Below are 27,552 nucleotides of genomic sequence, written 5' to 3'. Positions count from 1 at the left end.
TGAGCCAGTTCTGTATTAAAAAATGATCTTTTCATATACATACACAAACATACACCCCCCGCCCACTGGTTCTGTTTCTCTGGAGAACCCTAATACACCTTATCTAAAAGCTGAGTTAGGCACCCCAGATTTTAGAGCTCCTTTTCAGTTCTCTTTTAGCTAGCCATCCCCTGTAACTATATCTGGTTTTGTTCTAATTTTGTATGAAGAATCATATAATAATTCTTACATTTTTTTCTTAAAAATTTTATTTAAAAAAGCTTTTTTTTTTTTTTTTTTTAAAATAGAGAAACCAAACTTTCTAGCAAGGGCATGTAAAAAACAGTGCAATAAACAATACTGAAACTTATATTTACCTCTAAAAGGGGAGTGGAGGTTATTCAAGCAACCTAAAATTATTTTTCATTGGCTCTCTCTGTGCCAAATGTTTACAGCACTGAACTTTCTTTCAACTTAACCTTTCAGGAAAAAAAATCTTTCACCAAGAGTTATACTGTGCTGGATATACAGCTAAAATAATGGTATATATCTAGAAATAATTTTGTATCATCTTAATTATGGAAATAATTTTCAGGTCCCAATAAGAAAATAAGCATTCATTTTAGGTTATCTTCAAAACATTTTCTAAGGCTTTGGCAAAAAAAAAAGTTAGATATTGGGATATGAACCATGGAATTCAATTTTAAAAGTCACTGAAAGGTGTCTTATACTGTTAAAATATTTAGGAATTTTATCATAATGAATTATAATCAGGGGATCACTATTATATCATAAAAATGACAAAGGATTTCATAAGGAAAATTAACAGGTCTTGGTGTTTTCTACATACATAAGAGTTCCATGATGGCATCATAGGGCACATGAGAAAAATTTAACTACTAGGACTATATATCCTGCAGGGGAAAAATGCAAAATTAATAACCATCTTTAATTATGTTAATATTCACAATTTTCTCTCAGTAGGTTTTAATTATTTGGTTCTCTACAGCAGGTAAGGATTTAGGCCACATGACCTCCTAAGTGTGCCGATTGAATCACCGTGTTAAGACTGGGAAAGAGGTCCCTGAAGCCTAGAACATGCCATTTCCAACACTATTCATTCCTTTATGTAGATCCAAATTTCCATCTGGTATCATTTTCCTTTTGCCTGAAAACTTCCTTTAACTTTTAAAGTTCTGCTGGGATCAGACTCCTTCAGCTTTTGCTTTTCTGAAAAAAATATTTATATTGACTTCAATTTAAAGAGTATTTCGAATAGACATAGAATTCTTGGTTGACATGTTTTTCTTTTATCACTTTCTAGATGTTGTTGCAGACTTCTGGCTTGCACTGTTTTTGACAGTAAGCCTGAAGTCCTTTTTATCTTTGTTCCTTGGCACATAATATGTCTTTCTACTTTTGGCTGCTTTTAAATTTTTTTTCTAAAATCACTGGCATATAAAATCACAATTTCATATAACATGGCTTTGCTATGTTAGCCTATGTGTGTGAAGGAGGGGGATATGTTTATCTTACTTAGGGTCACAGAAACGAAGACTGTGGGTTTACAGAACTCATCAAAGGGAAAATTTGGAGCCATTATTTCAAATATTTTTCTATCTTGCCTTTTCCTTTTTGAAATTCCAAGTACATGTATGTTAGATGGCTTGATATTTTCCCATAGGTCACTGAAGCTCAGTTTTATAGTTTTTTCTCAGTTTAGTTTTAATAGTTTCTATTTGCTGTAATTTCAAATTCATTAATTTTTTTTTTACATTGTCTAACTTGTTAATGTCATGCGGTGAATTTTTTTTTTAGGCATATTTATTCTCTCTAGAAATTCCACTAGATTCCTTTTTCCTTGTAATTTTTGGAAATAACTAACATAATTCTATAACTTCCTTGTCTTCCATTTTTATTCACCTGTCATTTCTGGGTCTGTTTCCATTGGAATACTTTTTTTCTAGGCAATGAGTCACATTTTCTTGATTTCTGTCCAGTATTTTTTAATCAGATGCCAGACATTGTGTTATGTTAGAATCTAAATTGTGGTATCTTTCTTTAAAAGCACTGGACTAAAAAAATAAATAAATAAAGCACCGGGCTTTGTTCTGAGAAACAACTACGTTACAGAAGGATCAACTTGCTCTCTTAAAGATTTGCAATGAACTCTGCTGTGTGTGTAAGGTAGCCTTCACTTTGGGGGCAGTATAGACTGAATGCAAAGATGTTGCTTTCTGGGGCCTCCCAAATTTTAATTTTCTTTAATTTAGTGAGTCCACTAGGCTTTGTGTGGATTCCCCTCCCTACACCTATAATCCAGAAACTTCTCCAATGGAGAAAGCTGGAGTAAACACTGAGCTGAGAACTTTTATTTTATTGCTCATAGGTATCATACTCTTGGGCTATTCATTTCCCAAAGTCTAAAAATAATTACTTTTCATATATCTCATCTAGTTTTCTAGTTGCTTATCCTTATTTCTCCTTTGTTGCCTACTACTTTAAAGGTTTATTTAGTCATTTGAGAGAGAGAACACATGCAAGTGGAGAGAGAATCCCAAGTAGACTCCCTGCTGAGCATGGAGTCCAATGTGAAGTTCAATCCCACGACCCCAAGATTATGACCTAAGCCCAAATCAAGAGTGGGACGCTCAAAAAAAAAAAAAAAAAAAAAAAGAGTGGGATGCTCAATTGAGCTACCCACATGCCCCTGTTGCCTACTATTTTAATCAAATGTTCCAAAAAATAAAAATCTTCAATCTTATATACTAAGCTCCTTAAATTCTACATATAAAGATTACCCACCAATTTTCAATTTTGTTTTGCTTAGATTATGGATTATAATAAAATAAGAGGAATGAGAAATTATAATACTGAAAAGGGATTACTCACCTCTGACCACCACTAAGTTCTGTTAGGTTTTCTTTCCAAGTATTTCCTAAAGCAACCTTGAATTCCAGACCATCCAATACAGTTTGGCCCTCTGGTGGTGCAAGCATAGCATTAGCACCAGGCAAGAGAGTAGAAAAAATAGACCCAAAGTCCTTGTTCACCTGGATTTAAAAAACAAAAAGATAAAAAAAAAAAAAAAAAAAAGATATTAAAATATTATAAAAGGCTTTCCAAGAATAGTCAAATATTGGTATGTGTATATTCAATCTAGTAGATACATTTTGTTGTCTCTTACTAACTCAGATATTCACAAATTATGGTCCATGTGATAAATCTGGCCATGCTCATTTGTTTATGTATTGTCTATGGCTGTTAAAACTAAAACAATAGTCTAGTAATTGCAACTATATGGCTTGAAACATCAAAAATACTTACCTGTCCCTTTACAGAAAAAGTTTACTGAGCTCTGCTCTAACTTCTAAGGGAAACTAGAGGCTATACTTCTAACTGTACTCTGAAATTTTGATACTCTTGTAAGCTATATTATAGGAATCTTCAGATTCCAGAATCTTCCTTCAACTATATAATATAGGAGACAGAAGTTGCAGTTGCAAGTGGCAGAAACAAAAAACTCTTGGGTATAAAATGTTCTCTTATAAAACTTGTTTTCTTTTGACTGCTTTGATGGGCCAGTGGTGATCAGCTAACCTTAAAAAGCCTAAGATCACAATGAAGTCTAAGAAAAAAAAAAAAGGCATGAAATCAAACAACCAGATCTGACATTGGATTGTCCTTGTCTGTAGGCTTCTTTTCAGCCAAAGAAGTTGTCAAAAAACAGGAACAGGATTAGACCCCAACAGGAAAGGCTAAAGAAGCTGTTTGGCTTATCCCCATCAAGCCACAGATTACCTAGAGATTTAGGGTCAGTATTCTAATTTTAATTGGGTAATTTTTGTACATACACGTTTGGATCAATGATTTGAGAATTTGGTCATTGGTCTTCAAAAAAATACACAACTAATAATCTTAGAGCGTTCAGTAAATTTGAAAGCGTATACACACACAGGCACAAACCCATGAGGATCTGACAGTCATGTTCCTTGAAGAAATCTCCAAATTCAAGCGCAAATAAACAAGAGATCTAGATACCAAGGAATACAGTTTTAAGAGTAACTGCATACATACTGAGTAATACCCTACACAGAGTTAATAGATTTTAGTTTTATCTGGGATAGATTTCTGGATCTAGGTGAGGTTCATCACAATGGAGAGGGCCACTCTCTTTTTTGGGAATGATGAAGATAGCAAAGTATTTATAAACAACTTTGGTTCTTTTTCCGTTCTTTAATTTTTTGTCCAGGTAGGAGTGAGACACTAAACAGGATTAAAACAGTAGACTGCTACTAAACTCTGAACATGACCATGGATTCCATGTGGAACCTCCTCCAAAGAGTAAAAGAGAAACTTAACAGTTAGTGGGTAAAGAAGAAGATAGTCCTATTCAAGATAGGAAATGCATTACCTTCATGGACATATATAAAGGTGAAATGGGACTGAATTTGAAAATCCAACACAGGTAAGAAGGAAACAGAAAAATAACAGAACCAATGCTGAAAATACTCTGGCTTTCTGAATTGAATGTGCTGGAACCCAGAAGTATACAATGCTGATAATAACACTACTTACCTCAATAGGTTATTTTGAGGATTAAATGAGAACATTAATATGAGAATTGTATCTAACATAATAAGCACTGAATAAATCTACCTGCTTTGAGAGAAACTTAGAAATTGGGGGAACATCAATTTAAAGAAGAAATTTGTACTTGCATTAAATGCAGGAACCATGGAGAAAAGTTCTCTAATCCAGTGTTAAATCCACACTTATACAAAGATAATGGGACCTACTTTTTGCACGCCTTTTAAAAAAGCAAACTCCATAGGGAGATGGAACACTGAAAATAAGTCATAGAGTAAGAACAAGGTGACTAAACGGGATAATTGTGCTGCCATTACTGAAAATGAAGTTTTCAGAATTCCAAATAGTTACAGAATTATTTGGAGGCAAAGTACCCAATTAAATCCCAGAGGCATAGGCTTGCTAAAGTACCAAACAGCACAGTAACTATGTTTGAAGTCTTTTGACTGAGAATCTTTTGCTAGGATGATACAGGAAAACTTCCACATAAGAGGCTATGGAATTTATCCTAAAGCAGACAAATTACATGCAGCCTAGGAAGAGAGATAATAGTAAAGAACCTTGAAATCTGCTAAAGTTGTTATGATACAAGACAAAAAAGTACTTGGGATTTTGCTGAATGACAGTCCAGTGAAAGAGAATTCTAAACTTCCTTGCTTACTGCCCAATTTTTTAAGGGCAACAGCAATTAGCAACTGAAAGGCAATCTTAACTTTGGTTCTAACTTAGGAAGAGAATACTGGTAAATCCTTCCTATTACTTTTCCATCTTTGGCTATATGATCTTAGGCTATTTCACCTTTCTAAGCTTTTATTTCTTCATCTATAAAATATGGATGGTTAACTATCAGTTATGGAATTGTTCATTAAAAGTACAAAATGCTTCACTAAAAACCTACAAAATGCATAACTATGAATTTTGAAATGCAATTAATAACTTCTAAGTGAGGAATGCCTGGGTGGCTCAGTGGTTGAGCGTCTGCCTTCGGCTCAGATGGGATCCCAAGGTCCTAAGGACTGAATCCCACATCAAGTTCCCCAGGGAGAAATCGCTTCTCCCTCTGCCTATGTCTCTGCCTCTCTCTCTATGTCACTCATGAATAAATAAGTGGTAGGGAATATGCCAATCTTTAGATAGAGAAATGCTCTGAGAAGGAATATTTGACCTCTCTGAGTCTAGGCAAGAGAAACCAAGGAAGTTAGAACCAACCAAAGGGGTCCTTGGGAGGTGCTTTCCAGTGATCAGAGCTTCCCAATGCAAATCTGAGAATGCTTCTAGCTTCAAGCAGAAGGTGAGTGGGGTATGGCAGATATTGGACAGAATCTAAGGTTTCAGATAAATAGTATTTTGAAGGTAAGAATGAAAAATAAATCTAGAAAGTTAGAAAGTTAGAAATTTAATATAAGTTAGGACCCAGAGAAGTAGACTAAGAGTATGATGAAGGAACACAAACTTATTACCTTTGCAAATCAGTAGTAGGTAAGTCTAAAAGGACAAATGCATTTAAAAGTCAAGGAGGTTTTAATTAAGGTGTGAATGTGTGTCTCATTCAAACACAAATCATTTCAAATTCATCTTAGCGTATAAACCTATTGACAATATTCTTCATACTTGCCTCATAGAGAATAAATGGCAATATTTTTGGTTCAAATACCTTTTGCCAAGCAATATTTAGGGCTTGGTTTTTCTTCTGGTCAAGGTCTTCTATAGTTGCAAGGATTTTGGATTTGTCATTTTCTACAATTCTTTTCTTCTTCATCAGGTCATTATACTAGTAAGATTAAAAAAAATCATACTTAATTAGAAAAATATAAAATTTTCCTTATATTCTAGAATTCAGTCAGGAATAGAGGTTTAATTTTTATATATAATATACATACTCCTGTTTACCAGAAAGGTATACTGCATTAAGAGTCATGATGTAAACCAAATCATGAAGAAAGTAAATATATCACCTATATGCAAAGTTAAGTTGCTATTATTGAGAATTTATAGGATGAGCTCCTGACGTATTCTGATTCCACTAATACCCCCACCAGAGCTTTCTAGCAGCCAAGGCAAAAAAGAAAATGTCTTATGTAAACTCAAAAGTAGCCCTGGCATGCTTTCTTCTTAAAGTCAGTCTCAGCAGTGACACAAAATTTCAATTCCTCACCATTATATACAAGCCCTACATAATTTGGCCCTTACTTCTCTCTGATTTTTTGGTATCCCACTTCTCCCCAGTCTCCAGCTGTATGGTCTTTTTTCAGTTCCTTGAACATAATAAGCTCATTATAGCCTTACAGCCTCTGCATTCTTCTCTCTTCCTAGAATGCTTTCTCTGTATCTGACATAATTGGTGCCTCAAGTATCATATCTTCAGAGTGGTCTTTCCTGGTTAATGTAGAAACTCACTGATAAAAAAAATTGAGGGAGGCTGCAAAGGGATAATTACACCATGAGTAGCAGCAGAACTTTCTAAAAATCCTCAATTCATTTCTCCTCAAAGCCTCAAAGGAGGTTTCAAATTCTTTAAAAATTCCAGCCAATCCTGCTCATGTCCCCTTGCTGTCTCTCTGCTTTATGGCCAAGCTCCTAAGACTTCCTCTCTATAATTTTCTCTTATTCCTTGCATAATTCCATGTAGTTTCTCATGTGGACAGACACAAAATACAACAAAACAAAAGGCCACCTTGCTTATCAACAACAGAGCCTTCCCCCCTCTGGTAAGGAAATGGGAGCTGGCAAATTCTTTTAAAGAAATATTAGACCCAGTTATCATATCTAATAAAAACAAAGAAGTGAATAAATTTCATGATCATATGCAGCTCAAATTCAGACCAGATTTTCTTCCACATATATGGCATATATTGCAAAGCTTTAATGGAGAAATAAAATCCAGCAGGAACATTTTATAGATAGATCACAACATGAACATTATTAGCCTATTTGGCATCTAACATAATATAGATTCTTTGTAGATACTAATGTCAATAACAATTACAAAAAAGACCCATTATAGAAAAATTTCTTAAAAGTAATTGAGCTCATAAGTATTACCACTTTTAAAGAGCTCTCATAATTCTATGATACAAATTCAAACAGAATTTTGCAAATTTAAAGAAGGTATATGGCATAATATAAAACTACTCAGACTGCTATTTCCTATGGAGCTGTCAAGAATATGGATTGCTTTCCCCTGTAGATTTTTCTAGTAACATGGCAGATTTTAAAAGTTTTGTCAGGGTTGGGGAGATGGATAACATTATCAAGTAAGTGAGCATTAAAACAGAAGATGCAGCTGGATTTACAAGTTAATTAATGAGTGGCTATGCATATAACAATATTAGTCATTATTATGTAATGGTTCCAGGACACCCTTGAGTCAAAAGGGAGACAATAGCTATGGAATGAATGGTAAGGAGGCAGATGGCTGAGTACACCTTATTTTTCAAAGCCCTTTCAAGGCAAGTGAAAGAAAGGATAGAAATATGAGGAGGTAACCAGAACAAACTTGTTTTTATGTACACAGAGAATAAGAAAAGGGTACAATATGTTTATGGCAAAGCCAATAGAAAAGTTATTCAAGGTACAAAAGAATATATAAATAACTGATAATGCAAAACAATGTAATACGAACTGAAAAGAGAGAAAGGGAAAACAGAAAAAAATCCAGTATCAAAGGCATCAAGCAGAAAATTTGCTAATATTTGCTGCAACGGTCACAGAGAGCCATCAATGCTACTCAGGTGGCCAAAGGAAAAGGGTTTACCCGCTCTTCAGCTTCTGTTAGAACATTCATAGCTCTCATGTTGACATTTCTCCCCAGTTTCTCCTTCATTTCTTGCAATTTCTGAAGTCTCTGTCCAGCTTCTTTTGGGTTGTTGGTTTTAAAATCATAGGCGCTATTAGGTTGCCCAAAAAGGTGTTTCTCTGCATTAATCCAGTCATAGTCTTTCAACATTTTGGAGACCTAGTTACAGAGGATAATAGAAGCATCTATCATTGTTTACAAATGGACATTTAAAAACCAGTTTCTTGGGGTGCCTGGGTGGCTCAGTTGATTAAGCCTCCAGACTCTTGGTTTTTGCTCAAGTCATGATCTCAGGACCCTGAGACTGAGCCCCACTATGGGCTCCAAACTCAGCAGAGAGTCTACTTGAGGATTCTCTCCCTCCCCTTCTGCCCTCCTCCTGCTTGTGCATGCTCTCTCAAATAAATAAATCTTTTTAAAAAAAGTTTCTTAAATATTTAGTAATCTTAAATCAACGACTCCTTCATAAAAATGAGGCTCACTGTTAATAGTAAATCTATATTTTTACCTGGAGGATAGGTTCAAAAAAAAGATGTTGTATAGAAAAAATATCTTCCTATTACTTAAGCATTAGGAGAACCAGCCAGCTCAGGCAAGTATAAAGTATATGTGAAACATTTCCATTAGAATAAAATATAAGTCAGATAAGGCTCCTTCAGATTGTATCAAACTCAAGCAATGGCTTCAAAAACAACTTGTGAGGGAACCTCAGGGTGGCTCTTTGGTTGAATGTCTGCCTTTGGCTCAGGTTATGGTCCACGGGTCCGGGGATCAAGTGCTGCATCAGGCTCCCTATGGGGAGCCTGCTTCTCTCTCTGCCTCTCATGAATTAAAACAAAACAAAAACACACAAAACTTATGAAAGTTAGGATTCTTATGGGAATACGTAAGGCATAGACTTAGTAAATTTGTGCAAGCCTAATCCTGATGAACTGATTAATTCTGAGAATTATTAGATGAATAAAAAGATGCCCTAAATGTGACTCCATTTTCTTAGCCACTCTTTTGATAAAGCACAGCAGTATACTTTATATAATATAAACAGTTAAAAATTTTAAATTATGGTGCTTAAGGAGACTTTCTCAACTAAAATTGTTTAGGCTGGTGTTTACTGGTAAAATCTAATCCTTGTCAATATGTTTATCCTTATTAATTCCAGGGGTATGGTCTCTCCTCCAGGCTCTAAAGATGATCACTTCCAGTCAAACTTCCCGCTGATCCATCAGCTCTAGGAAGTGATTCTGGGTACAGGTTACTTAGCCTTATCTCTAGTGCCTTGCCTACCATCTGATACTAGATGGTATTCAATAAGTATTTGATAAACCATATACTTCAAAGAATCCTTGACTTTTTAGCAGTTCTATCTGCAAATCTCCTTTTCACCTCCTTAACTATAAATAAAATCCCCCAGCAATCACCACTACTAGCATTTTCAATTAGCAAAAAAATGTATCTTTTTTTGTTATTTCAGGATGATAACAGTAATATTAACATTGGTAATATTTCAGTGAATCCACTAATATTAGGCTACCAGGCTAAAAGGAAATCAGTAATAAATTAGGATACTAATGATGTGGCTATGAAAAAAAAAAAAAAAAAACAACATTTCTTTTAAAACTCAGTAATGAACCTGAACAGGAACACATGGCTCTTTCAGAGGGTGGGGTAACTATTTTGTATACTCTGAGTTTTCTGAAGTTAAATCTCTTCTACTTTCAAGATGCTAACAAAGATTTAAAAGACACCAAACTATTACACACTCCTCAGAAAACATAATGGGTGAGTTACTAAGACTTCATCAGTGCAGCCTCTTAACCAAGCATGAATTTCTGCAAAAGTATGTATTCTCTTTAAAGTACTTAAGACATTGTGATACAAAGAAGGAAGAAACTTTAAGAGTGACCAAAAAACTGAGATAACTGCAAAAAGATAGCTGGTAGGCAAAACATCAGATTTCAGATGAGGCTGCAAAATTGACTGATTCTCACAAGGACATCCGGAAGCCAATGAAGTCCTTCTTTTAGAATTTGCCTGTATATGTATTTCTGTGAGTTTCCAATTCATTTTGAAATAAGGTAAACAATATATATTATTAGTACTGATCTATTAATAGGTCTATGAATATTTACAGATTAAAAAATGGTCAGTTCCATGAAAAAACACTATTTGGTGAAAACATGTTGGAGATAGGAATAAATACCTGAAATTTAGAAACAAAACATTTATCCTATTTGGTGAAAAGGAACATTGCTGAGAAGCCTTCAAAATAGCTGTAAGCCTCAAAATTATGTTACACAGCAGTTCTGCCATTTATACTGAATTCCTCATTGAGCAGTTTACCAGAATATTTCAACAACTCAGAAGCAAAAATCTGATTACGGGTAAAAATAAACAACACAAACGTGCCTTCGAAGCAGCATCTTCAGCTTCCCGTTTATGTTTGCTGATGTTGTGGTCCAATTCCTTAATTTTAAGCTGAGAATCATTGTTTTGTTCCTTATGTACTGCTACTTCGGCATATTTAGCTTTAATTACATTGTCTTGGGCTATTATCACTTCTTTTTGTTTGGTCACCTCTTCTTGAGCTTTATTTACAGACTCCTGAAACAAATAATTCAAAGACAACATATAGCAAGGTGCTGTGGACATATTTTTAGTTTATTAAAAGATCATCTAACAAACTTTTGGGCAAGATAGAAATATGTTTAGAGGCAGATGGTCACCTAACCCTCTATATTTTACATCCCCATTAAAATGACTAATTTATATACAGGAGAAAACTTGTTTTACTACTAGAAAAAAGATGGGATGCAGTATTCATGCTGGAAGTGACAAAGTTTCTGCTGGGTACAGTTTAGTTGGGATCAACTTGCAGGGATTATAGGAATCTGACTTTTGAGGTCTCAAAAAGGTGGCATTTTTTAGTAGTTAACAAGAAGACAATATGACAGATCCCCAAATATCATTTATCAAGAGTTTGCAGGTTGGTGCTTTCTACTCTTCCCTTTTATAGATATAAGCTATTTTTACCAGTGACAATGGAAGGTCATAATGTTTGGTTCCAGCACAGGGGTCAAAAGAGAAAAAGAAAAGAGAAACTTTTTTGAACAAATAGATCTGTGACACAAAGAAAAAGTTTCTTGCTTTGACTTTTATTATCCTCCTACTTCCCAAGGCTGAAGCTACTCACTCAATCCTCAAAGTGGTAATTAAAACTGCAATTCAGTCTATCAACAACCCCCTGCTCCACAAACCCCTTTCGTTCATCCTAGATCTTAAATCACATTAAATGTTTAAACCAAAAAAACCAGTTCAACTCATGTTTGGGTACAGGGAAAACCTAAGTAGGACAATCTGCTACAAGCCTCTGAGGAAGAGAAAGGTAGAAGGGTGGTTCTTTGTGATGAAAAGCACAAGTAAGGGCAGCCCCGGTGGCGCAGCGGTTTAGTGCCGCCTGCAGCCCAGGGCGTGATCCTGGAGACCCTGGATCGAGTCCCATGTCAGGCTGTCTGCAAGGAGCCTGCTTCTCCCTCTGCCTATGTCTCTGCCTCTCTCTCTCTCTCTCTCTGCATCTCCATGAATAAATTAATAAAATCTTAAAAAAAAAAAAAAGTGTAGCAGTTTTTTAGGCATGCTCATTACAAAATGATCATTTTGAGCAACAAAGAACACTTAATGTTATGGTTAGGTTATTGAATGTGCTCAAAGTGCTTTAATTTCCTAAAATGTTTAATCTGTGTCATTAGAGATCTTCTGAGGAAGGAAAATAAATCAGGGCATTCATATAAAAACCTAAAGATATTTTAGCTTTTTGAAACATTTGAAGAACAAGAAAAGAAAGTGAAAAATAGTTTGGTGATATTAACCAGAGGGAAAAATAACAGATACAGGCCTATTAACTAACACCATATCTTAAAAAAAAAAAAAAAACATGTTTATGAAGATTTTCTCATGCTTACAGGTTAAAAATTGCATTGCAATTTTGACTATTTTAATCTTTTTTATAATGATAGGAAATTGTCACTAAGGTTGAGCAGAAATGAAATTTTAGTTTTGTCTAATTATTTAGTAGGCAGTTTCTTTTCTTAGCCTCTGGGGAGTGTCCTTTGCTATTCTTATCAAAGAGAGGAAACAATTTAGAATGAAGAGCCTGAAAGAACCACCTTTAAGAACGAAGTGATCCATTCTATACTTTTCCATAAAGAAAAATGGAAATATGTATATGTTTGGACTTTGATTTCATTTAGATTGAGAAAGGAGTAGCTTATTTTCACATTTATCTTTATCTTTAGAAACATGTTATCGAATTTTTAAAAAAATTCTCCAACATGAGATCCATGAAAGACAGCATAAAATGTGGAAAATATTTCATATAAAATAAAAAATATAAGATTAAGACATATTAAATAAAATATCTTTAACAACTAAAATTTACTTTGGAGACAAAATAGAAACTGAACAAATCTAGAAAATCTAATCATCACAAAACAGAGCTGAGAAGCATTTTTTCAAAAAAAGTAGTTAAAAATGTTATTCTATTGATTTGACAATGTGTTAAAAACAAAACTTGGGTGCCTGAATGGCTCAGTCGGTTAAGTGTCTACCTTCAGCTCAGGTCATGATCCCAGGGTCCTGGGATCGAGTTGTACTTTGGGCTTCCCACTCAGTGGGGAGTTTGCTTCTCCCTCTCTCTCTGCCCCTCCTCCCCCTGCTTGTGCTCACTCTCTCTCAAATAAAATATTAAAAAAAAACAAAAAACTTGAATTAAGTCATCAAAAGAATTAAGAGCAAGTGCAATGGGGCTGTTTTCCAGATTTGTTCCTTCCATCGGAGGAGTACTTCTCAGTCCTATGGGTCATAATGGCTATTCCCTGTATCTGCTGTTCCTTTATCATTTTGCATTCTCTTTTCTCTTTAGTGATCAATCCCACATCATTCCAAATTCCTACTGTAGTGAATTTTTAATTTAAACTTTGCCTGCTCGAATTACTGTATAATTTGTCTTCAGAGTAGAGCCAGACTAAAACAATTAGTATTATAATTTCAGGACTCTTTCTGGATCACAGTAATCACTGTTTTGGCTCTCATCAAGACAAGAATCAAGAGAGCAAGACCTCTTGGAGTCAAACATCTTCTAGCCAACATTTCATAAGTAGATTCACATTTGCTATTTATCCAATATAGTAAGTAAACGTTACCTTATTTTTAGCCACCTCTACTGCCATTGCTTCAATCTGTACTTCATAGGATTTGATAGCTTCATTTACAGCTTCAAGCTGTTGTTTATAGGATGTGTGCTCTCTCTTGAGCTCTTCCAGCTCCAGGGTGATAGCTTCAACTTCCTAGAAAAAAACATTATCTACACATTCAACAGGCTATTAACTACTGAAAAATGAATACATATATCTCAGCAAAATTAGTAAGATTCTCATGCAAGTAAGACCCACAGCTTCATTATTCAACTACCAGAACACATGTAAGTGGTTTCCCCTAAAAGAGAAAGGAAATTTATTTTCCTACACTTAAAAAAAAAAAAAAATCACATATAGTTTAAATAACTTAGCATAAGCTATTTCCTTTATCCGTTTATTCCTAGAGAAAAATATAGAATTCTACATAAGAGATAAACTAGCAGAGGAAAAATGCTTTTTAAAAACATAATTATGCAATGTCAAAAAAAAAACTAGTTTCTCAATTTTCTTCTTTCCCATTAAACCTTTTAGTTCATTAGAAAATACTTTGTGCAAGCATTTAATGACAGAATATGAAGAAAAATAGATTTAAATAAAATTGTATAGAAAAGTGATTCAGAGCTGTCTTTAAAATAGACAGAAAAGGCTAGGTTCAAATTCCAACTTTGGCACTATCCAAAGGGTAAAATCAGATATCACCAGTTTACAACTGAATGGCACTTTATAAATGTGACATGCTTTGTCCTGTATCAATTTTCACAGCATCCATTCACCAAATGGATGATCACCAAATAGAAATGTCAAAACTCAAGCTGACATGACACAGCTCTACTACATAATAGAAGCTTTGGTCTACTCTTGCGCAAAGCATTTACAATAAGGTAATTTTGCTCGCTCTTTAAAATTAGCAAGACTATGCAACCCATCCTTATAATTATGACCCTCCATTACAAGGTTTTCAGCAAAATGTTTTAATTTGACTTAGAAGATACATAATTTATCTCCTAAAGAAGCATAGTGTGCTTTAGATACTGTGTGAATACTGATGAGTAAGGCCATCAAATATGCTCTACCATCTTCAGCTTTGTATTGATGATAAAAAGTTGGTTTCCACTTCAAGAAAGGTTATTTATTACCTGTTGTTTTTCTTTCATTTTCTTACTAGAAGCATCTGCTTTTGTTTTGGCAAAATCCAGTTTTTTCTGAGCATCCTTCAGTTCTCGGTCTCTCTCAGCCTCTGCATTTTTCATTTTATTCTCCAGTACCTCATATTTTTCTTCTGCTTTTTTCTGAATTTCTTTGGTGTTTTTTAAGGTCTCCTCACTTTCCTCTGTATCATAAAGCAGGCAAATGTGACTAAATGAGTTCCTCCAACAATTAGCAGTTATAGGTAATGGTTTATAAATGTCTTATTAAATTCACCTTTTAATAGAAGAAATGGTCTGAAAAATTGGAAGCTAAAATTTAAAAAAATTAACTGTTCCAACCTTATCCTAGAAATGTTATATTGAAACACAGATCCTACCTAAGAGCCTACTTGAATTATCTACAGATCCGTGAAGAAAGTACTTCCAAGCATATGAAATCTGAGTAACATAAACTTTACTTGTAACTTATTTAAAAGATCACAAGCCATCCTTTTAGTGTACCTTTAAGATGCTTCCTAAACCAGAATCAACAGTATAACTATGGTATTTTTCCTTTTACTTAGTTGCCAAAAAGATTACAGTTAATTTCATAAATAAGCTTATGTTGTATTCTTTGCTTATTTATGCCTTTTCTTAAGGTAGAGAATATGTGAAAACATGTCTAGGATGAAGCATAGAAAAAATAGCTCTAATTTATAAGGAAAAAAAATAAAAGCAAGATCAAAATGAGCACATTACTATTACAACTGCTATACACTGTTTTAGAATGTAGATACAACTATAACCCTGGAGATCATGGCTATACAATGTCCTAACACTGCTTTTCAGTGTATAATATTACTGTAAGAAATCAAAGAAAAAAATTTAAAAATACAAATGAAAATGGAAATAGGATATAAAACTTAATGGGATGCAGCAAAGCAGTTCTAAGAGCAAAGTTTATAGTGATAACTGCCTACGTCAAGAAATAAGAAAAATCTCAATCTACCACCTTACACGTAAAGGAACTAAAAACAAGCAAAAAACAAAAGCTCAAGGTTAAAAGGAAGGAGGAAAAGTAAAATGAAAGAAACCAAAAAATAATAGAAAAGATCAATGAAAGTAAAAGCTAGTTCTTAGAAAGATGGAACTGACCAACTTTAAGCTAGTCTAAGTATAAGAAAGGACTCAAAATCAGAAAAACAAGGGAGACATTATAACTGACACCACAGAAATACAAAGGATCCCAAGAGACTATTATGAATAATTATATGTCAACAAATAGAATAACCCAGAAGAAACAGATTAATTCCTAGAAACCTACTGCCTACAAAGACTGAATCATGAGAAACAGAAAATCTGAACAGACCAATTACTAGTAAGGAGACTGAATCAGTAATCAAAAACCTCTTAAACTGGAGTCCTGGACCAGAGGACTTTACTGGTGAATTCTATCAAACATTCAAAGATTTAATACCTATCCTCAAAGTCTTTCAAAAAACAGAAGAGGTGGGCACTCTGAAACTCCTAAGGCCAGCATTACCCTGGTATCAAAACCAGACAAGGACACCAGAGGGGGGGAAAAAAAATTACAGCCTAATAACCCTGATGAACACAGACCCAAAAATCTTTAGCAAATATTAGTAACCTGAATTAAATTATACATTTGAAGGATAATATACTACGATCAAGTGGATTTATCCCAAGGATGAAAGGCTAGTTTAACTTCTGCAATCAATGTGTTATAACACATTAAACCAAATGAAGAATAAAGAGCATGTTTTCGATAGATACAGGAAAAGCATTAGACCAATTTCAACAACGATTTATAATAAAACTCAACAAAGTAGGTATAAATGAAATGTATCTCAACATAAAAGGCCATACAAGACAAGCCCACACTAACATCACACTCAACACTGAGAAGCTGAAAGTTTATCCTCTAAGATCAGAAACTAGACAAGGATGACTCTTGCCATTTTTACTCAACATAGTACTAGAAGTCCTAGTCAGAGCAATGAGGAGAAAAAAAGAAACCAAACAAACGCATCCACAGAAGAAAGGAGTTAAACTATCTCTATTTGCAGATAACCCTAAAGACGCTACTAAAAAACTGTCAGAACTAAGAGACAAATTCAATGAATTTGTAGTAAGGTATAAAATCAATGTACAAAAATCTGTTGCACTTCTATATACTAATAATGAACTATCAGAGAAATTAAGAAAACAATCTTATTTATAATTGCATCAAAAAGAGTAAATTAAAAAAGAAAAAAAAGTAAATACCTAGGAATAAATTTAACCAAGGAGGTAGAAAGACCTGTACACGGAAAACTATAAAGCACTGATAAAAGAAATTGAAGACACAAATAACTGGAAAGATATGCCATGCTCATGGATTGGGAGAATATTATTAAAATGTCCATACTACCCGAAGCAATCTGCAGATTTGTTGAAATCCTTACCAAAATTCTAATGGCATTTTTTTTCAGAAATAAAACAATCCTAAAATCTGTATGGAACCATAAAAGACCCTGAATAGCCAAAGCTATCTTGAGATAGAATAACAAAGGTGAGGAAATCATACTCCTTGATTTAAACTATAATACAAAGCTAATGTAATCAACACCATATGGGATTGGTATTAAAAACAGACCACATCGATCAATGGAACAAAAGAGAGCGCAGAAATAAACCCATGTGCATATAGTCAATTTATGATAATATAATAATTAAAATATTTAGGGTGATCAAATAGATATAAGATCTAAAATATATAAAGTTAACAGAAATAGATTAAACAGAGAATGTTTTTATCTTACCAATGGTTTTTTTAAGAGCATCTAATTCTTCTTGTTGCTTATGATATGAACTTTGCTGGAGCTTGGTTTGTAATAAATCTGCCTCTTCAGTTTTCATTTCCCACTGCTGTTTTAGTTGGCGATACCTTAGAAAAAGAGAAGATTACAATAAATGATTATAACTTTTCTGATATTTGAGATACGCACTTAAACTATATATAAACTAATATAAACTCACAATATAAACAACATAAGATGCCACTGGTTACAAGAAGAGCTTTGATGACATGTTTTTGAAGCATCAAATTCAAGTCTGATTTGGTCACTTAAGGTAAATGACTCTAAATGACCAATACTGGTAATAACTATAGAAATACTCTTAATTTTAGAAAACACTAAAAATAACCTTGGAATAAATAGGTTTCCTTAAAAAGGGTCTCTCCTACTGATTTGTATCAAGAAGAAAGAGTCCACAGTAGCTCCTTACCAAAAAAATACATTAAAATGTAACAACCACACAAAACTTCAGAAATCTGGTTATCAGTTTCCATTTTCAAGTTATTAGCAAAGTTCCCTATATTTTATAATGAGACAATAGTTTAAAAAGGCACAGTGCTGAACTTTATAACATTATAGCACACTCTTCTTGCAAATCCTGTAATTCTAGCCCATTTCTAGCTGCTGAAAATTCTTTCTTTGGAAAATATTTGTCTAATTCAGCAGTAGTGAAATTTCCAGTTGGCACCAGAAATTCATGAGGTCTGAGTAAAAAAGGAAGGAAGCAACTTATATAACATAAATACTACCTAAGTATTTTTGCCTAAGAATGCTTGACAGCAATTAAAACCATAATTCTCAAGCCATTTCTCAGTTCATTTAAAAATGTGGGGTGTAGGGGATCCCTGGGTGGCTCAGCAGTTTAGCACCTGCCTTCAGCCCAGGGTGTGATCCCAGAGTCCCAGGATCGAGTCCCACATCGGGCTCCCTACATGGAGCCTGCTTCTCTGCCTCTGTCTCTCATGAATAAATAAATTAAATCTTAAAAAATAAAAATAAAAAAATAAAAATGTGGGATGTAGAAACTTGAAAAAAGATATAAGCTTTTTTCTTAATATGGTCCATGAAAGAAGGGCTTTCTACTCTCATTTTTTTTTTTTTTTTTAAAGTAGGCTCCACACCCTGCATGGAGCCTAACATGGGGCTTGAACTCACAACTCTGAGATCAAGACCTGGGCTGAAATCAAGAGTGAGACACTTTACTTACTGAGGCATCTCTCATATTTTTAAAAATCTATTTTCTAAAAAAAAAAAAAAAAAAAAAAAAATCTATTTTCTTTCCTTCACTTCAATGCCATAATCAGCCTACAAGACAATTCTGCAAAATAACTTTATTCAGTGGTATTGGATCATTTAACAGTTCTAAGTCAAGTGCAACTACAAATTCATTGCCTTGCCAAAGCTTCCACAGATCTCAGAAATGTTCTTCCCATCTTTTTCACAGAGAAAAAAGTTCATTCACTTTTTGGTAATTTATGTTAATGAAAGTAAAAGTAGGCTCTACATGTATATGTTTGAAAGTGGACATCTTGATACAATTTCTATCTTGGAATGGCCACTTTGATTATGACCCATCTCTTTCCACATATATAATATTCTAAAAAGTCTTGGCACCATTCCAACTTTTGATAATTTCAGAAGATAAATGCTAATAATTTATATATATTGAAGTTTATCTATGTACAGATTTTAACCTTTATTCAGTATTATGAATTCTGAATAAAATGTTTGATTTTAATTTTAACTCTGTTCCATTTGTCATCTTCAGACTGGAAAAAATTAGAAACTTTCAAATAATGTACTTTTTAAAGTTTGTGACATTTTCCCCCTTAGAACTTAGCATTACCTAACATATGTTTTACCAATTTAACTTTTTTATTGCATTTTCTCAGATTTCATATATATATATACACACACACACACACACAAGAAGAAGGAAGAGATTTATCGGTTTGGGTCACTGCTGTATTCCTGCTCCTAGAAGAATACTTGGCACATAGGAGACACTCAGTAGTAAATGACATTAACTGACAAAAAGAGGTTATATTAAATAGCATGATCCCAATTTCAAAAAATAAAAATATGTATTTACCCATATCATACACAAACAGAAGTAATGTTGAGAGGTACACATATATATCTATATCCACATCCATTGAGAAGAAACACTCTAAGTGTCTGACTCTTAATTTTAGAAATAGTTTAACAGTGAATTCCTGACATGAACTCCTGTACTTCCTCAGCAGGCAACCCAGCAGTCTTTAATATCTATAGGACAGCCATATGCTGCTAATGTTGACATCTGATTGATGCTACATTATATATCATTTCAAATCAGAGACTTTAGTATCCTCTGGTATCAACCTCCAGAGTATCTATGGATTTCCCTATCAATTCCAGGAGAAAGCTAACAGTATATCTTAACAGGGAAAGAAAAATATTTGGCTGATTTTTTTTCCTTCCTTGTTTAATTAGCTTTCCCTATTTTCTTATAACAGAGACCTTATATTTATCAGAAAAAAGTAAGTAACTGATAAGTTATCAACTCACAATTTATTCAGATAATACCAAGGATATTATGAGAAAAGTCAGAAATTATATTCTTTAGATAAAATTCTTTCATTTTTCTACCATACAAATCGTTGACCAAAAAGAAACTTAAAAATACAACTTAATCTGACAGAAATCTTACTTTTCAGCTGTGTTTTTAAGACCTGCTAATTCCTCATCTAGACTCTGTAGCTCATTCTCCTTGATTCTCAGCTCATCTTGAACATTTTTCAGCTCTTGAAACTTGGTTAAAATAGAAGCTGCCTGGGATCGAGCACCTGATAAAAGCAAATTTTAAGAGGACTTAGACATTGGGTTACTACATATTTAGACAATAAATAACTTTCAAAGAATTATACTTGAAAAGGTTCAATAGTAAATCTTATATAGTTAGCTTATAAAGATACAGAGTTCATTTTATCATTGGAATCTTAGGACATACATAGTCGATAAGAAAATACTTCTAAGCAGATGTGAATTGTTTACTCAAAATAATCACTGCTCCTTCTGGGCCCATCCCTCTCAGGGCCATTTTCCTCTCCGATATCAACTTAGCCATGTGATTTGCTCTGGCCAGTGAAATGGATAATGTGCCTCTTTTGAAAGTAAGCTTGAAAAAGCAGCACATAATTCACCATTTGTTTTCCCTCTCCCATTAGAAAAGCAGGTTCAAAGTAGGAGCTATTTTCCCTTCAGCCTGGGTTCCAGAATGAGAATAACATTGAACAGACATAAATGACCTACAGCTAAAGTAGTCTTACTTACGGTAGGTACTTTTTAGAAGCCATTGAGATTCGGGTGCTATTTGTTACTGCATCATAACCTGGCCTAAATTTTGATATAGCAGAGGAAGCAGGAAAAATTGATTTCACTTTATAAGCAATTGTAATTGTGTGACAAAAGATTGAGTTATACTGGCAAGAAAACTCTAGGTTTGATGGGAGAATACAAAGATCAAGTAGCAATGGTATTATGAGCACTTTGGTAATATGATACAGGGATGTGTATTTGCCATCCCTAAAGAAGGAACTTCAAGAACATCCAAATCAATGAAATCTAAAAAGTGTCTTCTATCTTACATATTTAAAAATATCTGATCTCTCTTTATCCTCCAATTACAGATACTAATCCTCTTATTGTATATACTGGGGAATTTGATACTTGCTGATGGAATTCATTTTGTTAGCTATTGTTTTCTTGGCCTAGAAAAAGATTCATTCATGTGATATCTCAACAGGCATTATATATACAGTCTCTTGGTTTGGTTAAAAACACAAACTGTGAAAACAGATAACCTGAATTCAAATCCCGGGCTTTGCCATTTACCCACAAGTTATTAAACTACTCTGTACGTTAGTTTCTACAACGGTATACTGCAGATGATAACAATATACCTATTATACAGTTGCTAAATGATGAAAGGAGTTCATTATTTAAAGCCCTAAAAATAGGTTATCATAAAATGACAGAAATATTCTATATCTGCATTGCCCAGTTACCCGTTAACTACTTGTGGTCACAGAATCCTTGAAATATGACTAGTACAATCGAGTAAATTATTTTTTTAACTCTAATTATCTTAATTAAATGTAAAGAGCCACATATGGCTACTGTACTTGACAGCACAGTCTTATAATGTTGCCTGATACACAGGGAGTACTATTTAGTGTTTGTTAGTACTTGATCACTCAACATGAGATCTGGAAACTCAATGTGGCAAATACTAGAACAAGATGATGATGATCATTATCTTATCTCAAGGGCAGATTTAATTTGTCTTACTTTTGCCAAATACAGTGGCATGTACACAATTTAGAACTCAACATTTCTCAAGCAAGGGTAAAGTAAAAATACTGAATTAAAAAAAAATTTTCCAGTGGCTAGAATATCGTAATAGGGCAAAATGCAAGAGAAAAAAAAAACAAAAACAAAAAGCAGGAACAGATTTACTTGAGAAGAGTAAATAAAGCAACAGAATTGATTACTATAGTATGAACTCCTTGAGGGCTATAACATAATTTCTCAGTTATTATTAAATAGCTGTGATACAGTAGGCATTCAAAAAGAAAATCGAATCCTTAAGTTAGGAATAAACTCTGGATTAAGTCATTCCAAACCCACAATTTCCCATTTTGAAAAACAAAAAGTCTCATCCAACTTTACCACACAGATTTTGAGGACAAAATGATATAAACTAAAACCTACCTCTGAGATTTTCGGGGAAGATGGAAGCAGAATAAGAGGACCCTAGACTCACCTCATACCATGAATACAACTGGATAACTATCAAATCATCCAAAATACTCCAGAAATCAACCTGAAGACTGGTGGAACAAACGCCACAAGTAAAGGCAGAAAAGAAACCATGTCTAAGAAGGTAGGAAGTGTGGAGATGTGGTTAGGGAGAGAAATGGCTACCATGGTGGGGTGGGAGCTATGGCCAGAGACTAGTACCTGGGGGAGGCCACATGGGTGAGGCCACACAGGAGACAAATCCCCATAGCAACTGGCTTTGAATATAAGAAATGGTGAAAAGGGACTATAAGGGAAAGTAAAGAAACTTAGTAGGGAAAAAAATGAGAGAGGAAGACAAACCATGAAGAGACTCCTAACTGGGAAAAACAAAGAGTTGGCAGAAGAGGAGGTGGCTAGGGGAATGGGGTAACTAGGTGACGGGTACTAAGGAGGGCACATGATGAGATGAACCCTGGGTGTTATACTATATGTTGGCAAATTGAATTTAAATATTAAAAAAAAAAGTGAGAGGGGCCAAATTTCATGAGTTGTGGCAATGAGCAGAGCTTAAAATCTAGTTTTAAAGGTCAATGTGCTTGGCTCTGGAAGAGCCCCAAGGGTATTGGAGCTGCTCTTTGGACAGACAGCAGGGTAAACAGCCTAAACAAACAACATGGTAACAGCTTTCTGAAGAGTGCCTGGAGCACACAGTGAGGAAGCAGTGAGCTCATCTGGAAGCAAGTCCCAGAAAGGCAGCATTCATGGAGAGATCTCCCCTTAGAACAAAGGAACAAGCACACCCATCCCTCACCCACCCCTTGTATAAACACAGAGCCATGTATGGGAACCAACCCAGCAGACATTTGCGACCTAAGATGCTTATACTGAACTCCATCTCCCATGCTCAAGTGGATTCCCCCTTCCCAGTCAGGCTTGCCTCAGTCCCAGAACAGCAGGCTCCCACCCCCAGAAGACCAGTCCAAAGCCTTGGCAAGACCATGTCTCCTGGCCTTGGAATTTTACAGGGCCTCAGTTCCACTGGCAATAGGTATCTTTTCAGACCAGAGCACACCTAGTTAGTGCTCCACATTCAGGCCAGAGACTAAACACTGCCCACAATAGGCAAAGAGAGCCTCTGTAGACGACTGGCCTAAAGGATAAAGAGGCCAGGACACAACAGAAGAGCACACGCAAGAGTGGAGTGGAGTGGAGTGATACACTGAAAGTGAATGAGAAAAAGATGCAGCCAAGAATACTCTATCCAGCAAGACTATCATTCAGAATAAAAGGAGAAAGGAGGTTTCCCACAGAAACAAAAATTAAAGGAGTTCATGACCACTAAACCAGATCTACAAGAAACTGGAAAGACCAAAAGTGACAGTATGAAGGTAGGAAACACAAAAGTAATAAAAATGAATATCTCTGTAAAAAAAAAAAAATCAGTCAAGGAATTTACAAAACATAAGGATGTAAAATATCCAAATACCTAAATGTGGGGAGGAGAGCAGTAAAATTGGGTTCAAACTTAAGCAAACTGTTTCCTAATATAGACTGCTATATGCAGAAGATATTACATACAGGGACACCTGGGTGGCTCAGCAGTTGAGCGTCTGCCTTTGGCTCAGGGGATGATCCCAGAGTCCCAGGATCAAGTCCCACTTCAGGCTCCCTGCATGGAGCCTGATTCTCCCTCTGCCTGGGTGTCTGCCTCTCTGTGTGTCTCTCATGAATAAATAGATAAAATCTTAAAAAAAAAAAAAAAAATTACATACAAACCTAAAGGTATTCAAAAACTAAAAACTATTAAATGCAAGGAATAAAAAAAAGAATGCAAATATATCACTAAAGAAAACCAGCATACCATGAAAGAGAAAAGAAGGAGGATGAGGAAAACTTCAGAAATGAAACAAGAAACAAAATGGCAATACATACCTATCAAAAGTTACTCTGAAAGTACTAATGGACTAAATGCTTAAATCAAAAGAAACAGGGTGACAGAATGCATTAACAAACAAACAAACAAGATCTATATGCTGCCTCCAAGACACACTTCAGACCTAGACACCTGAAGGTTGAAAGTGAGAGGATGGAGAAACATTTATTATACTGAATGGATGTCAAAGAAAGCTGAAACAGACATAGTTAGACTCTAACAAGAGTCAAAGACAGACACTATGTAATAATAAAGGGGACTATCCAATGAAAAGACATAACTGTAAATATTTACAAACTCAACATGGGTATCTCAAATATACACAACAGTTAATAACAAACAAAAACGAACAAATCAATATTAACAGAAAAGTAGGAGGGAACTTCAACACTTACATCAATGGATCGATTAGTCAGAAAATCCACAAGGAAACAGTGGCTTTGAAAGACACAATATGGACATACTAAATGGATTTAACAAATATATTCAGAATGTTCTATCCTAAATAGCAGAATACACATTCTATTCAGATACACATGGAAAATTCTCCAGAATAGATTGCATATTAGGCCACAAAGAAGTAAGAAACTAGAAGCTGGTTCTTTTAAAAGATGGATAAAATTGATAAATCTTCAGCCAGAATCATGAAAAAACAAGAGAAAGGACTCAAAATTACAAATGAAAGAGAAGAAACAACCAATTACACAGATAATACAAACAAATCTAAGAGAATATTATGAAGAACTATATGCCAATGAATTAAGCAACCTAGAAGAAATGGATAAATTCCTGGAAACATAAACTACTAAAACCGAAACAGAAAGAAATAAAGAATTTGAATAGACTGAGTACTACTAGCAAGGAGACTGAATCAGTAATGTAACAACTCCCAAGAAGCAAAAGTCCAAGACCAGATAGATGGCTTCACAGGCAAATTCTAACAAACATTTAGAGAACAGTTTATGTCTATTCTTCTCAAACTATTCCAAAAAACAGAACAGGAACGCTTCCAAATTCACTTTATGAGGCCAGCATTACCCTGATACCGAAATCAGACAAAGAAACCACAAAAAAGAGAATAGGCCAGTATTTCTGATGAACATAGAGATAGAACAAAAGATTTTGAAAAACAAAAATCTTCAACTCAAAAAAAAAATCTTCAACAAAATATTAGCAAACTAAATCCACAAATACATTAAAAAAAATCATTCACCCATAAACAAGTGGGATTTATTTCCAGGATGCAAGAGTGGTTCAACATTTGTGTATTAATCATGTGATACATCACATCAAGAGAAAGGACAAAAACCATATAATCATGATCAAGAGAAAGGACAAAAACCATAAAATCATTTCAAAGATGCAAAAAAAAAAAGCATTCCATAGAGCATTCATTCATGACAAAAACCCTCAAAAAAGGAGGTTTAGAGGGAATACACCTCAACATAATAATAGCCATCTATGAAAAACCTACAGTTAATATCCTACTCAATGGGGAAAAACTGAGAGCTTTTACTCTAAGGTCTGAAACATAACAAGGATGCCCACTGTCACCACTTGTGTTCAACATGGTATGAAGTCCTAGCCACAGCAACCGGCCAACATAAAGAAATAAAAGGCATCCAGGTTAATAAAGAAATAAAACTTGCACTATTTGAATTATTCTATATATAGAAACCCTGAAGATGCCACCAAAAAACTACTAGAACTGATCAATTAATTCAGTAAAGATGCAGGATACAAAATCCATGTACAGAAATATGTTGCACTTCTTTGTGTTAACAATGAATCGCCAAAAGAGAAACTAAGAAAATAATCCCATTTACAAAAGTGCACTGAGAATAATAGGATACCTAGAAATAAACTTAATGGGGTGAAAAACCTGTATTTCCAAACACTACGAAAACTGATGAAAGAAATGAAAGATGACGGAAAGGAAAAATATTCCATGTTCATTAAATGGAAGAACAAATATTGTTAAAATGTCCATATTACCCAAAGCAATCTATACATTTAATGTAATACCTATCAAAATGCCAACCAGGGTTTTTCACAGAACTAGAACAATCCTAAAATTTGTATTGACCCCCAAATAGTCAAAACAATCTTGAAATGAAAAGCAAAGCTGGATGCATCACAATTCTAGAATTGACTTCAAGTTATATTACAAAGCTGTAGTAATCAAAACAGTATGGTACTGGCATAAAAATAGACATTATAGATCAATGGAATAGAAACTCAGAAATAAATCCACAATTATATGGTCAACTAATCTCTCACAAAGAAGGAACGAATATCCAATAGGAAAAGGACAGTCTCTTCAACAAATAGTGTTGGGAAACTGGTCAGTAATGCAATAAAAACAAAACAAAACTAGACCACTTTCTTTTGCCATACATCAAAATAAACTTAAAATGGAATAAAGACAGAGCTGTGAAACCTGAAACCATAAAATTTTCCGAAGACAGTACATGCAGTAACGTCACCGACGTAGGTCACAACGATATTTCTCTAGGCACATCTCCCAAGGCAAGGGAAATGGAAGCAAAAATAAACCTTTGAGACTACATGAAAATAAGCTTCCACACAGCAAAGGAAACGATCAACAATACTAAAAGGCAGCCTACATAATGGGAAAAGATATTTGCACCTGACAAAGCTGATAAAGGATTAGTATCCAAAACATATAAAAAACTGATAAAACTCAACAACTCAAACCCAAAAAATTCAATTAAAAAATGAGCACAAGACATGAAGAGATATTTCTCCAAGTAAAAAATACAGATGGTCAATAGACAGGAAAAGATGCTCAACATCACTCATCAGGGAAATGCAAATCAAAACAATAAGGGTATCACCTCATATCTGTCAGAATGGGTAAAATGAGAAACACAACAGACGAATGTGGAAGAAGATGTGAAGAAACAGCAACTTTTGCACTGGTGGCAGGAATGCAAACTAGTGCAACCACTGTGGAAAACAGTGGGGGAGACTCCTCAAAAGGTTAAAAATGGAACTACCGTATGGTCTATCAATCACACTACTGGGTATTTATCCAACAAATATAAAAACACTAATTCAAAAGGATATATAAACCCTTATGGTTATTGCAGCATTATCTACAGTATCCAAATTATGGAACCAGCCCACCTGTCTACTTACTGACTGATGAATGGCTAAAGAGGTCACCTGTGTGTGGGTTAAACACACACACACACACACACACACACGAATTATTCAGCCATAAAAAGGAATGATATAACACCTAGAGCTCATTGAATCAAGTGCCCTC

The 27,552-nt window shown here is 34.5% G+C and overlaps 1 protein-coding gene across 3 annotated transcripts in view; it reads right to left on the bottom strand.

Moving 5' to 3' along the window:
- SMC2 (structural maintenance of chromosomes 2) overlaps positions 1-27,552 on the bottom strand; it is a 68,913-nt gene that overhangs the window by 13,362 nt on the left and 27,999 nt on the right. For all 3 annotated transcript variants that reach the window (XM_077912756.1, XM_077912754.1, XM_077912755.1), the window contains exons 16-23: positions 20,235-20,370; positions 17,507-17,631; positions 14,694-14,887; positions 13,564-13,707; positions 10,772-10,966; positions 8,324-8,524; positions 6,224-6,340; positions 2,872-3,032 (exon numbers count right to left, since the gene is read on the bottom strand). In XM_077912756.1, coding sequence (XP_077768882.1) covers positions 2,872-3,032; positions 6,224-6,340; positions 8,324-8,524; positions 10,772-10,966; positions 13,564-13,707; positions 14,694-14,887; positions 17,507-17,631; positions 20,235-20,370 — 1,273 coding nt within the window. The remainder of the gene's footprint in view (positions 1-2,871; positions 3,033-6,223; positions 6,341-8,323; positions 8,525-10,771; positions 10,967-13,563; positions 13,708-14,693; positions 14,888-17,506; positions 17,632-20,234; positions 20,371-27,552) is intronic.

This window comes from Canis aureus, chromosome 10, assembly GCF_053574225.1.
Source record: "Canis aureus isolate CA01 chromosome 10, VMU_Caureus_v.1.0, whole genome shotgun sequence".
Taxonomy (NCBI): Eukaryota; Metazoa; Chordata; class Mammalia; order Carnivora; family Canidae; genus Canis; species Canis aureus.
Note: the sequence above shows the minus strand (reverse complement) of the source record. Positions and strands in the feature narration are given on the sequence as shown.